The 13607-nt window shown below is 46.7% G+C and overlaps 1 protein-coding gene across 3 annotated transcripts in view; it reads right to left on the bottom strand.

The window, feature by feature from the left end:
* The window catches only part of ZFHX3 (zinc finger homeobox 3), a 235069-nt gene that overhangs the window by 41679 nt on the left and 179783 nt on the right, over nt 1-13607 (bottom strand). For all 3 annotated transcript variants that reach the window (XR_006211964.1, XR_006211965.1, XM_007090363.3), the window contains exon 5: nt 4259-4366. Coding sequence is in view for 1 of the 3 variants with exons in the window: in XM_007090363.3 (XP_007090425.2) it covers nt 4259-4366 (108 nt within the window). In the remaining 2 variants the exon portion in view is untranslated. The remainder of the gene's footprint in view (nt 1-4258; nt 4367-13607) is intronic.

The following is a 13607-nucleotide window of genomic DNA, read 5'->3' as shown; positions in this document are numbered from 1 at the left end:
TCGTGGGATAGAGCCCTGCATCAGGCTGTGCACTGATAACATGGAGCCTGCTTGAGATTCTCTGTCTCCCTCGCTCTCTGCCCTCCCCCGCTCATGCACACACACGCGCGTGCGCGCGTGCACACACACACACACACACACACACTCTCACTCTGTCTCTCAAAATAAATAAACTTAAAAAAAAAAGAGAGAGAGAGAGAGAACTCGGGCTCTGCCCCAAACAGCAGGGCCAGTCTGCAAATCTGAACCTCTCTGTGGGCCTCTTGGCAACCCGCATGAGCTCAGCTCTCCCAGGCTCAGTTTCCTTCCCTGCACAGTGGCGGGAGGAGAGAGATAGGGCGGGGTCACTTACAGCATCTCAGAGTGAAGGGTGGGAACCAAATAACATGTGTAAACATGTGTAGGGCTTCCCAAGTCTCTTTCCCATCGTGGCGCACACAGAAAATGATGGCAAACTACTATCAACAGATGAAGCTGCCACTGACCCTGGCCTCAGGAGCCCCCGCCCCACCTGGCTAACTGAAGGGCTGCAGACATCAGCAGCACTTGTGCATCACTCCCGGCATGCGTGCTGGATAGTTGTGACACACCAGAACAGTGCCTGGCACACACTTAAAAGCTCAGTGTGCCTGTGATGTGTACTTTCAGGGTGAGTTTTAACTCCTTTTGAGTTTCTGTGGCTGCACGTCCATATTTAAAGAGCCACATTTCGATTCATTACAATTAAACACAATTTAAAATTTGGTTCCTCACGGGCACTAGCCACAATGCAAGTGCTTAACAGCCACAGTGGCTAGTGACTTTTGCATTGTACAGTGTAGACACTGAACATTTTTATCAGCCCAGGAAGTTCCAAGGGACAGCACTGATCTACGGGAACACTGTTCTGATGACTATGGCTGTTCCTAAAAGCCCTGGCTGTTCAGGACTATGTCCCCTGAAAGCAAGACCTGTCATCTCATGGAACTTGCGATCGGTGGCATTCTGCTCGGGGTCCTGCACAGGGAAGGGACCCAGCCACTGACCGTGGGATTGACGCTACAATGATTCAAGTCACTATCTTGCTTGCTTCATTGCCAACTGAGGTAAAAGACCTGACATCTAAGTAATAGAAACCCAAAGAGGGTGACCGGCGGACACCAAAAAGGAAATCTGGAGTCCTAGTCCACCATAAAAATAAATGACTAAAAATTTTTAGTAAAGATTATCCATTCCTGCACAAACCCCAAACTACATAATCAATAGCTGAGAAAATGCCAATTATCCAGGCTCATTTGAAATATTATTAATCTGCACCGTGAGCGGCCACTAATCAACAGTACAAATTGTGAAATCACTATTTATTTATTTGCTGGGAGGAAGCACTCCCCATCACATTTAATCAGATAGGAACAGCTCAATTTGGGGAATAAATGGAACAAACGCAGATTTTTTTTTTTTTTTTTTTTTTTATAAAACAGTAAGGATCCCAAAGAAAGCTAAGAAGAGGTTGCTGGAACCTGTATTGATTCCAAGATCAAATCGGCTCAAGTACCTTAATAAAGCCTGTCATTACACACTCAGACAACATAGACAAAATTATGTTTCGGGTCAAAAGAGGATCATTTGCAGGAGTCAGGGAAGAATTTTCGCTTCCCTCTTTACTACTACTGCAACTCGTAAGGTGTACCTCTGAGTTACTCATCCGTTCCCTCCCTCTGCCTCTCTCCTCTCTGGCTTTTAGAGAAAAAGCACAGCCTGCTGCTTGAATGAATGAATGAACGAGTGAATGAATGAATTAGAAAGTGAGGCCTTATTAAAGATGTTCATTTTTGGGGCACCTGGGTGGCTCAGTCAGTTAAATGCCTGACTTCGACTCAGGTTGTGATCTCACACTTCACATGAGTTTGAGCCCTGTGTCAGGCTCTGTGCTGACAGCTTGGAGCCTGGATCCTGCTTCAGATTCTGTCTCTCTCTCAAAAATAAACAAACATTAAAATTTTTTTTTTTTAAAAAGCACGTTCAGTTTTACGGTGCTCCTCATTGCCTAGCGGGTCCACTAGCTTGGTGTAGACACACACCCACTAAATTTATAAACACTCTGAATGTCATTTAATTGAACAACGCTTGCCCTAAACCAGCATAAGAATTAGAGAAGCCCAGACCAAGTGTTTGGGACAGCCTGGCGCACAGCAGGAATCCTGCACGTGGCAGTTACTTTTTGTTGTTTACTGTGTCCGTAGCACACAGAATGCAGGAAACACACACCAAATATTGTCTGCACAATCCTCCTAAGTTCTCATATGTTGTTCCCCCTCAGCTTCTCAAAATTCCTAGCAGCCACATGCTTCCTGGCAAGAGTTTCACATTCACATGAAAGGACCTGAAGAAAAACTGTACTAGCTTTCCTCATCTTATTTATCTAAATTATTAAAACAACAACAACAACAACAACAACAACAACAACAACCTGCCTAATCTAAAGCTTCCTGCTTTCCAGGTAGTGTTCTAAGATTCCCATATTCAAACAATCCTCACAGAGACCCTAGGGAAAGTAGGCACTATTTTTAATCTCCGTCTCACGCGAGGAAACTGAGGCACAGAAAGGTTAAGGTCACATAACTAGTAAGTGGCAGAGCCAGGATTAGAAGCCAGGGACCCAAATTGTGAGAACGAAGGACAGATGGTGTGGAAGGTGACTGGGCCTTCCAACCGTGCGTGTGAAATCCTCTTCCCCGGTTCACCTCTGAGCAGGTACGTTTAACTGCTGTCTGCAAAGTCCGTGTACATCTCGCCTGAACAGCGCAGCAGAAACTGGGATCTTGGTCTGTGCAAAGCAACACCGGACAATCCTCTGCAGTCGAGGCCCTGGAGAACAGACATCCGTGCCCTGCCTCCCCGTCTGCCCTTGCAACTCTTCCCAGGGTGCTCGGCCCCCTCCCTCAGCGCCTCTGGAGCGCAGGCCCCTGGCCGCCACAGAGTCTGGCTCGAAAGGGGACGATGAGCAGGATGGACACTGAAGTCCACCCAGCGTGCCCGTTCACCCACTCTGCTGGGTCCTGTTGCTGTGCCCCAGGAAACACTGTAGAGGCACATCGCCTATTCCACCCCCTCCCTCCTCAAATTTGGAAGCTGTTAAGCTGCCTCTCAAATTTCTCTTTTACAGACTGAATAGCCCCAATTTCTTCAGCCTCTTTTCAGAGGCAATATTTCTCAGCTTTCAGTCATTTTCATGGCTCTCCCTGGCCTCTCTCCAAGATTCTGTATCTTGTTTAAATAGTGAAGGCCAACACTGAACATGATTTAAGAACAGCCGTGCCTGGAAAAGTAACAAAGGCCCAACCAATACAGATTCCAGAAGGTAAATATTTTCTCGAAAAAATACAAAGTATTACAATATTAATAACAAAAGGCCTTAAGAATTAGGTTGACCAAATAAAATAATTTCTGTTCCCTGTCATATCATTTCCTCTAATAACTGTGGTGGTTTCTGGGAGACTTATCTGTCCTGAGAAGTCTTCTCAGAAACAACTTTGCTACTTCTCAAAACACCCAAGCTTTTCTTCTCAGTCTCCGCTCTTCTTTCCTCCAATACAGCAACCCCATCATCACGAGAGATGCCTGTTCCCCTTCTCACAACATCAAGTTTTCCAGAAATAGCACTTCCTTTCCTGACTTCAACTTCTTCTGCTTTTGGTAACACGTCCTTCTGCCTGGCTTCACTGCCTGCCCCACTCTGGGTGCATTTCAGGGGGTGGGCGCTGGCCCTGCGGACAAGGTAGGACACAAAATGTGCAGAGCCCATCCAGGCCCCTGAATGCAAGATGGAGCCCACCCTTCACTGCTGACCCCTCAGAGTTTTGGGAGTGATCCCAGTCAAGGTCTGCAGGACAAAGCCTTCCACTGGGCCTAGGGGCAGAAGGACTAGGGGACTGGACCTTCCATGGAGGAAGAGTCACATCGAGGACAAAGCAACACTGGAGAAATGTGACCTCAAAAACACAGAAGCCCCTGGCACAGAGCCAGACACCTGGATGCTCAATAAACAAGCTGGCTCTTGGGCCATTTAAAGAAAAAGCTTTAAAAATTCTTCAATACAACCAGACAGAAGGAGAATGATGCTGACCATTCAAAAAAGCAAAACCCAAATCCTTCTCTCGCTGCACAGAGCCAACACAGTTTTTCTGGACACATTAAGGATGCATCTGCTCCCTGACCCGTCGGCCCCCTCTTCCAGGAGAGACAGATGTCAGGGCCCTGAGGGCAGCGCACATGCTACCTGTCCACTTGCTCTGGTCTTTCTCGCCTCCACTCTCCTGGTCTTTAGCAAGCTCCTCTGGGTCAGCAGGCGCTTCACTGGGCCCTTCAACATCTTCAATGGCTTCTTCTGAAACAGAAGAAAAGCAAAATGTCAAGGATTAAAAGTAGACAGATGATGAAGGATTCTTGGCTCCTACTCCAAAGAATCACCAAGCACAGCACACAGAGGCCAACGACTGTGCCTCCTCTCTCCGTATGGCCCTCAAGAGGCTGACTGCACTCCGGATGTGCTGAGGTCTAGGGAAGCAAGTGGGGCCTTCCCTTTCCTACTCACTGGCATGAGAATGACTCGCTCTAGACATGGGGACATTAGGTATTACTCTCAATCCTGTTGAAGAAATAACTCCATCTAAATGCCTTAAGTTGCATGTGTCTTTTCCACCCGAAAATGCAAAACAGGAACCACATGGTAGCTCTTGCTTGGCTCCAACCCCAGTGCATTATGGATTTGAACTAGACTAGACCCTACCACTGACCCTTCAGAGGCCTCACAGTGCACGGGCCACACCACGGCAGGAGGGTTTTTTTTTAAGTCACTCATAGTCTCAAGAGTCACAGAATATCACTGAGAGGATTTTGTTAATGTGAAGACTTCTAGAAAACAAACAACATCTGTAGGTGTGCCAGGCATCAGTGGCAAGGTGCTAGATTCGTAGAGAAAGGGGGAAAAATTGTAACAGAATCATTATTTTCCTTTTGAAGTCAGTCCATTCTTTACCCACCAATGGTTTAAAACTAGCCATGGAAATTCTCTCCAGCTCAACACACAATGCTTTGATAGAGACAGAAGAATGGTCATTTCAAACACAAGGTTACTCAAGTCGGGAGGAAGAAGAGAGATATTCTAAATGCTGAGGCAAAGGAAGCGAGACATTTCTCTCTTACTTTCCTGGCCCTCAGGATCATTATCCAAAACATTCATTTAGAATGGATTAAACGAGGGACACATGACTGGCTCTCCCTCTGTGGAGCAGCTGGATCTCGAGGTCGTGAGTTCGAGCCCATGTTGGGTGTAGACATTACTTAAAAAGAAAAAAGAAAAAAAGAATAGGCTAAATGAATGAATAAGGCAGGCAAAGCAAACGGAGGTGGGTGAACGACAAAATTATTAGCAGATTTTGAAGAGCACACCTTCCTAGGTATAGAAACATGAGAACCTGGCTGCCCACATTAATCACTGGGGTTGGCACTAGACTGGGTGCACAGGGACTAGGTACTGGATTTGGGGCTCAGACCAATGTCACCCTAGGTCCCTGGAGCCATGACCCTGCTTTTCAATATTTCAAGGTGTTACCTTCCCCAAACCTCCAGAAAATAGCTTCTAAATTTCATCACACAAAGGAAGTAAAAGGAATTAAAAGTAAATTGACCCCAGAAGCTTTATAAAGCACTCGAGGAAGAAAGTATCTGTTTAGAGTCAGATTTTCCTAATTCTTCCCAAAAAGACAATGGAAGTCCGAGGAATGGAAAACTGAATGAGGAGTCAGGGAACATTATTTCTTCATTACCACCAAAAGGGCATTTATGAGGCAGTCATGAGGAACACAAATGAAATAAGATAGTGCTTATTTTCATCTGCAAATAATAGGCCTCCTTATGTAATTTCCATGTCTCCTTTGGTCATACTGCATAGGCAAGGTAACATCAAGTCTCCCCATACCCACTCTTAGTTCAAACAGAGAAAAATCAAGCAACCATGGTTTGAAGTCAATCTGATATACAGTGCCATATTAATACTGTACATCGTGTAGGAGAGAAAAAAAATTACATACAAGCATTATTAGAGAATAACACGTAAATTACACAGTATGATAGATGCATTGTGTCCGGGCAGAATGTCCAATGCACTTTTTTACACTTTTGATAAAACTGTTCAACACTGTGATTATAAAATTCATCTTTGAATGGTGATACTAGAATTCAGTAAATCAATCTTAAATTGGGTCTACCCAAAGGAGCTAAGGTTCTTAAAATATACTCATTTGTCCCAGTACATGCTGTGATACAAACTATGTCTAGTAATGTAGACATTAATCAAATTTGATTATGAAGAGATGGCTGAATGGCCCCTCCTCTCCATCACACACACACTTCACCTTTGATGTAGACAATCTGACATCTAGCAAAGAGACAAAACCCTGATGTGGTGAACAGTGCCTGAAGTGCTTCTCTACAGAAGAAGGAACGAATTTGCCCACTGGGAGGCACCTCCAAAGGCCAGCACCCTTCTCCTCACCATCATGTGTGCTGCAGCCATCCAAGCAGAGAGTTAAGAACTCACGGTCACTCTGGCACTGACCCCACTTCTTTAGCCTCTCCAAACACATCTTATTCAGAAGACAGAGGGTGTGAAGAATAAGCACATCGTTGATGCACTGAACAAGGAAACCGCACAGTGCTTTGTGAATACTCCTGGAGCCCTCATTCTCTAAGCCTCGGTTCTTTGCTTTCTTCCCTCCCTACCCTACTACAAGGAGAAAAGCGAAGGCAGCTAAATTCCACTGGGAAGCTAGAGGGCAGAGGTTAATTCAGGAACTTATTTTGTTTCTCTTTCCCTCCCTCCACCTTTTTTTTTTTAAGATTTAAAAATCAAATCCTCTGCTTTTTCAGCTCCTACTATCATTTGTCACTCATTCACTAACAGGCTGTTATATGCTTGGTGGAAGAAGAAATGATTAAGAAACTCCTCGAAGAAGAAGTTATTAGGAAACAGCTTCCTTTGCAAGAGGACCAGTGTCACCCCCAGTGGAAAACCAGGTCCCATTCGGCTGAGCAGGCACTTCACTGCAGTTCCACCTATGACCTACAGGTGTCGCCCTCTGCATGGCGAGGCCAGGAAGGGCAGCTAGCTGCAGGAAGCAGACACCGTCTGGGCCGCCCAACCTGAGCATGTGGAAATAATATACGTCTTCAAGTGAACTGTCTGGTCCTGGGGAAATAAAATAGGACATTCATAAGCAGTTACACCATCTGTCTTTATACCATCATCATCAACAGCAAGAGGAAAAATAGCTCTTTAAAATGGATGAAAGCCCAGGCTGACAGTAACCAGAAAACTGTGAGCTCTGAATACCAATAAAGCCAGAAAAATGATTAAAAAACAGAGATACAAAGTACGAATTTGTCTGGACAGCTCAGACCCACAATGCTTTGCAGGCATGGTCTGTTTGATTGGTTACGAAAGCCTAAAGAAAGCCCACTCACTAAGACCCAGGCCTCACCTCGTCCCCCTGCACTGGAACCACATGGGGACCAGGGGCACGATGGCATCCAGCGTTTTAACAGAGAGCTGTATCCACACTCCGCGCTGCTGGCACTGGTTATCCAGCCTGTATTCCCTTTAGGAATGTGTATTTGACACCCACGCATTGACGGAGCACGGGGTTGGGGGCAGGGGGTGGCAGTTTCTCACAGATCACAGATTGCATTTTCCACCCGTGAGCTCAGTGGCAAAGGGCCGGGGTCATTACAGGCGTCGATGTTTTAAATATATATATAATACCAGCTACTGACAGATGGTGGGAACAAGTGAAGAATTGAAGGGCTGACGATCTGGTTTTATCTGGAAAATCCTGTCTTTCCCTCCGATGACGAAGTTGCTGCCCTTCCCTAAGATACCCAGCAGCCACTTTGCCATGTTTAAGGCTGCAACAGACAAATCAAAACCATCTATTCTCCAAGAGTCTAGCGGTATTTCAGAACCAAGCAGAACACCCCAGGAATGTTTTTTCAAGGGCAGAGCCAGGACCTGGGTGAGGAGGTCATCTCTGCTCCCTGCGCCCCCCCACCCCCATTCCTGCCAGGGGGCAGCAGGCCCAGCGCAACCCAGACAAAACGTCTGCTTTTCAGAAGACTTCAGAGAAGGTGCTTCTAAACCCGCTACAGCAGAAGGCGACTTGGATGGATACACCCCACAGTGGCCCTCAAACCGAGGCACCCCTCCTATGTGAATGTATTTTCATGTTAAACGGCTAGGAAAACACAAGCAAATCTTGAATAACTGCGAAGTCTTCCTGGTATCTCTTCTGCCTTCAAACTCCACATAAAACTTCAGCCTCCATCGGCTGAAGGTCTTTAAAAAAAAATCTATTTCCATCACTACCTCCTTTTGACAATGGCTTCTCCCAGACAGCACTTACTAGCACTAGGGCCAAACCCAGCCCTGCTCATTCATGTCTCCTGGCTAAGGACAGAGCCCTCAGGTGTAAGAATTTCAGCAGCTACATATATTCTAAGAGGGAAGGGTTCTTGGGGGCAGCTAAGGTTTTTGAGGCGATGATACTGCAGCTCCAGAAAGTTCCCCTTCAGTCAGGGTGGTTTTGCTTACCACAAATGCGAACGGTTGTCTTAACACACCTTCTACGTATCATGTTGGCGAAGGTGACTTCGAGATTCCCCGGCTTAGGGTGAAACCTGCTCCCAGAGGAGGTGTGCGTGCCAAGTGGCAGCCCCGTGGAGATTTGCAACAATTTTATGAACAACCTGGAAACGGGTATGTGAAAGGAGCACCGGGCAGAAGCAAGCACAGAGGTGGCATCATCATACAGTCTGCACTCACCCCGGCCGCATGCACTTCCCAAATGTGATACCCGAGAAAACTTGCCAGTCGCCCCCAAAACCAATACCGTTCACCAAATAACTGGGGCCGGGAGCTGCGTCCACTGGGTGTTTTTTACCAATTGCTTACAGACTTGAAGGAAGGGGAGTCAATCAATGGCTAAGACTAGTCCCTCTGTTCCTAACTCTTAACAGGATAATGTAGAACAATTCAAACCTTCCCCCAAACCTGACAAAGCTCCCAATAGTGCCTCACTGTGACAGAATTTTGGAAATTCTCCTAAGAATCAGGGTGTCTGTACCCAAGGCTCTCAGGCGATCACGTTACTTAAATAATACAACAATCTGGGATCCCTGAAGAATGAAACTGTTCTTTCCTTTTTCTTTGGGGTGAGCCATATTTGAGGGTGGGGGTGAAATAAAGTGCATTTGCCTGTCGGCAGGCTCAAGAGCTGAGAAACATTAGCTGTCATGAACCACAATCAAATCAGGTTTGAAATATTTAGCAGTGGCTTGGAAAATGCGGTGGTGCAGCTCTGACAGGCGAGATGTGCACAGACACCCACTTTCCATTATAATGGAAATATCAGGCCTGTTCTGAATATGTATAACCCAGAAAAATGTATTGATTTTTCATTCGGCATTAAAAAAAATGAAATAGCCTGCAGCTGTCAAAAGCCTTTTGTTAAAAGCTCATCTTTCCTGGAATGAGGTTTACCAGAAACAAGTTTTAATTGTATATAGGACCTCTTCTTTGAAAAACAAAATAACCAATCTGCCTACTTTGAAGATAGGGTTAAAGCTTTTCCTTTCTCCACTTTCAACCTAATTAACCAAGGACAACCGCGAAGCAAGCAAGGCCTGCAACATGAGGGCCAGCAGGAGTACCACGGAAGGTGGCAGCCACTTAGGCTGGGATCTCTCTTGGCGGAGAGCAGGAGGGACTCCATGACTGTGTCTTGTCTTCTTATTTCTGTAACTCGTGTGCAGGTGCTGGGCCCTGTGGCCATTGACTCGGCGTAGGACACTGTGGCCAATCTGCTGTCTTTTTGCAAGGTTGGTTGGTACAATTGGAAAACAAGGGCAGAACCCTCCAGCGTACCCAATCCTCTTGGCCTTTTGTTATCCACAAGAAACCTCTACTGGCTGTATATACTCTACAGAACATGCATGCTTTCTTTTGCAAACACAGGTCAAATCAAACGCCACTATGTAAAAGAGGACTGCTAAGGTCTACACCACTTGTTTCTAATAAGATCTAGCATGTTAAAATTCTGCTAAAACAGTAACTTGTAACAGGATGTGATTGACAATGCTGATGGACATCCAACCGTGCTGCTCCCAGCTCTTCACCCCTAGTCTTGTCTTGCCTCTCAAAGCCAAGGAAGAAGAGGTAAATGGCAGCAACGTTCCTAACTATGCCGTTCTCCCTCTGTGCCATTTTGGTGAGTGGGATCTCACTGAATGGTGACCACGGGGCCTACCAGCAGGTGATTCTCCATGTGCCCCAGGCTTATTCCCAAATCCACAGAACACCCAGATACAGGATGCAGCAATCCATTCTGCATCATTCCCAAACATATTTCCTCAAACATTTATTCCATGGTTTTATTCCAATGGTATCTTTCCAGCCCTGACGGTGTGGCTGGAAACTGCACAAGACACAGCTTCGAGTGATGAGGTTTTCTGGTTGACAAATACTGCAGCCCCAGAACATTTCCCCCCTTAGATCAAGGTGGTTTTGCTTACCACAAATGCATATCGTTCTCTTAACACACCTTATACTTAGCGTATTGATAAAGGTGACTGCATGTTTTCATGCGGACACATGGAACAGGAAACGTAAAACCTCCTTCAAAGTTCTTTGTGGGTAATCACCTGAGTATTACTTTTAATTGCAGGCAAAATGTGTCCATTCCATTTTCTACATCTTAACAGGATACTGAGGGAAATACCAAATCACCAGATGAAGGGTCCAGAAATCCATACTGACACTGGCAAGTGCAACATTTTGAAATATAACCCATCACAGTCCAGGCAGGAAAGCTTAAAGGGGCAAAGAATGAGGGTGAGGGGGTACAGCAGGCCCCCAGGGGCTTCGAGGCTGGAGCATTCATTTATTCACCTTCTCAAGAGAAGATTCCGTTTCTTTTCCGGCCAACATCAGAACTCCAGTGCAGTAGCAGAGCCCAAGGTGAAAAGTAGGCTCCCCACACAGACGACGGGCAAACAGGCCTCCCGCACTCCTGCCTGCCCAGGCCTCCCTGAGGTCCCTGCCTTGCACAGGATGTAAAGGACAGAGCACCCTCCTGGCGGCCCTTGTCTTCGCATCATCCATTTGCTTACCACCCTAAGCTCCAAGCCAGGCCAGGCCATCCTACCAAGGACCCTTCTCTACCAACTGGGGAGAGCTATCGGGGTGGGGACAGCCTGGTGCTTCTGCGGGGAATGTGCCCACCCTGGTCCCTTTTTAAAAAATAACGTGGCCAAAGCGCTAGCCGGTTGTTCTAAACAAAACTGCCTTCAAAAGGTGACATTTCTACACGTGGACGTCACTCCCCTGAGACAAAGGGGAATGTGAGCAGTAGAGGAAGTGGAGGACGCGCTCCACTGGAGATACACTCCCTTTCCCCCCAGGGATGAGCACAAATCCTTTAAGTGATCATTTTCCCACAAGAATTCTTTTGACCACTAGGTGTTCACTTACCAAATACACCTGGGGCCGCAGGGCCTGGAGTTTCTGGACAGAGCCTGGAAGGTGGCGGGGGGCCGGCCAGCCTTTCAAGAGGGGCTTCGGGAGAAGCTCTGCAGGAAAACCCAGTGCTGGAGGACCTCGGCCTCCTCACTGCTCCACCCTTGACCCTGTTTCCCTGGCCACCACCCCCACGACCCTGCCTTCTGGCAGCAGGCTAAAAGAATCAACACTCTGAAGGCAACTCCGGGTATTATTAAAATGAATAATTGGAGAATAGAGACCATTTATGCTTTTGTATATTTGAAGATCGTGCCACTGTTTATAGAAACAAGAAAAATGGGGATTGTGTGGCAGGAGGGAGGCTGGGGAGGCCGGGCATGCTGCAGCCCTGCGCAGCCCCTGCTGGGTAGAGCAAGGTCAGCCGCAACAAGGACGCAAGCCTGGGGGAGGCTCTCCCTTTGCTTCTTACTTAACTTCACCTCCACCTTGCGCACTGACAGGAGAGCACGTTTTATGGGTCCATCGCCGCCAGGGCCGGTTTAGGCCTCCCAGAGAAAATTTCCCCTCTTTGAGCTGTTCTCCTAAGCAAACGGCACACAGAAAGCCAGAGCACAAAGTGAAAAATGCTGCCGTTGTGTGGCGAGGGACAGGTCCTGCCATTTTCCCTCTCCTGGGCGAGGCCACTTGGTCAATCGGAACAGTCTGTCAAAACCGCGCTAAAATTAAGGGGGTGGGTGGGGGTCAAGGGAGGAGAAAAAGGGAGGAACCGCCTACAGCCAGGATTGCAACAAGTTCCATTTATCTGTGTTCTTAGCAAAAGCACCTGGGCTGCCCCCTGCAGAAACGCAGAAAAGGATAAAAGCCAATGTGCGGTGACAGAGCACAACGGAACTAAATATGTCCGCTGACTCGCCTGGTGGCTATTCACAGGAAGAGTTTGCTTTCTTGCTTTTCTTTTCTTTTCTTTTCTTTCTTTCTTTTTTTTTTAATAACTGAAAAATGTGAGTTCCAGTTTGTAAAACACAAACCCAACCCTGAAATGGTTTCGGAATCCACACTCCACGGGAAATCCAGCTCTGTCCCAGAACTCTGAGGAAACTGAATTCAGCAGGGATTAGCTCCCCTGATTTCTCCAGGGCCAGGACTGGCGCTTTGCTTCCACACATGAAATGTAAAAAAGGGCAAATTCCATGAGCATGTTGGTAGCGGAGCGTGATGGGATTGTGTTGTCATTTATGGGAAATAATCGTAGACCCATCTCTCCTCTTCTCCCCCCCCCCCCATTTTCCAGTCCAAATAACCATGAAAAATTACACTTCAATGTCAGGGCGACGACAAAGGAGGCGCGCTCTCTGGGAGCTCAGCGGATTTGCAGGGGTTTTTCCTTTCTTTGGACAAAAACTACCTTCAATTGTACTTCATTTAAAACGTGATCTAACAAATGCATTTTGACAAGTTCCTTTCTCTTTTTCTCCCTTCTTTCAAACAGTATTTTGCACAGTTTAACCTCACACCAAACTGGAATGTTCTGGAAAGAAGAGGCATGCAAAATAGAAGGTTCTTGAAACCAAGAAGGGTGTTTTATTTCCCCCTCTGTTAAAAACAAAGTAGTAGAGGAAAATAATGAGTCTAACTCAGTATGCTACTGAGAATGAGCGGGGGGAGGGGACAGAGTAAGTCACAGGGTCTTAACAACAGACTATTTGATGGGCAAAGGTGAAAAAAGCCAAGGTTAGTAAAAAGAGGAAGGCTTTGATGGAGGAAGAAGGGGACTCAGAGGTTTGCTCTTCAGAACAGACTATCTTGTGGACTTGGAAGCACCATCTAAGGCATCTGGAAGTACAGTCAGAAGTGGGAACATCCTCACATGGGATGAGGCGGGGAGGTCCCACTTCCCTCCTAGTCCCCCTCCTCTACAGAAAAGGACATTTTTCACCCAAACAGATCTGCCTGAAAGCTTTTTAACATTCCAGGTGTGAGACATAAGCAGTCCCTACAAGCATCTGTCTTTCAGTAACACTCTGCTTGAAATAAACACTGCCAGGCTTCCATGGCT

Source organism: Panthera tigris, chromosome E2 (assembly GCF_018350195.1).
Source record: "Panthera tigris isolate Pti1 chromosome E2, P.tigris_Pti1_mat1.1, whole genome shotgun sequence".
In the NCBI taxonomy this organism is placed as follows: domain Eukaryota; kingdom Metazoa; phylum Chordata; class Mammalia; order Carnivora; family Felidae; genus Panthera; species Panthera tigris.
The sequence above is the reverse complement of the archived record's forward strand: the minus strand, read 5'-3'. Positions and strand labels throughout refer to the sequence as shown.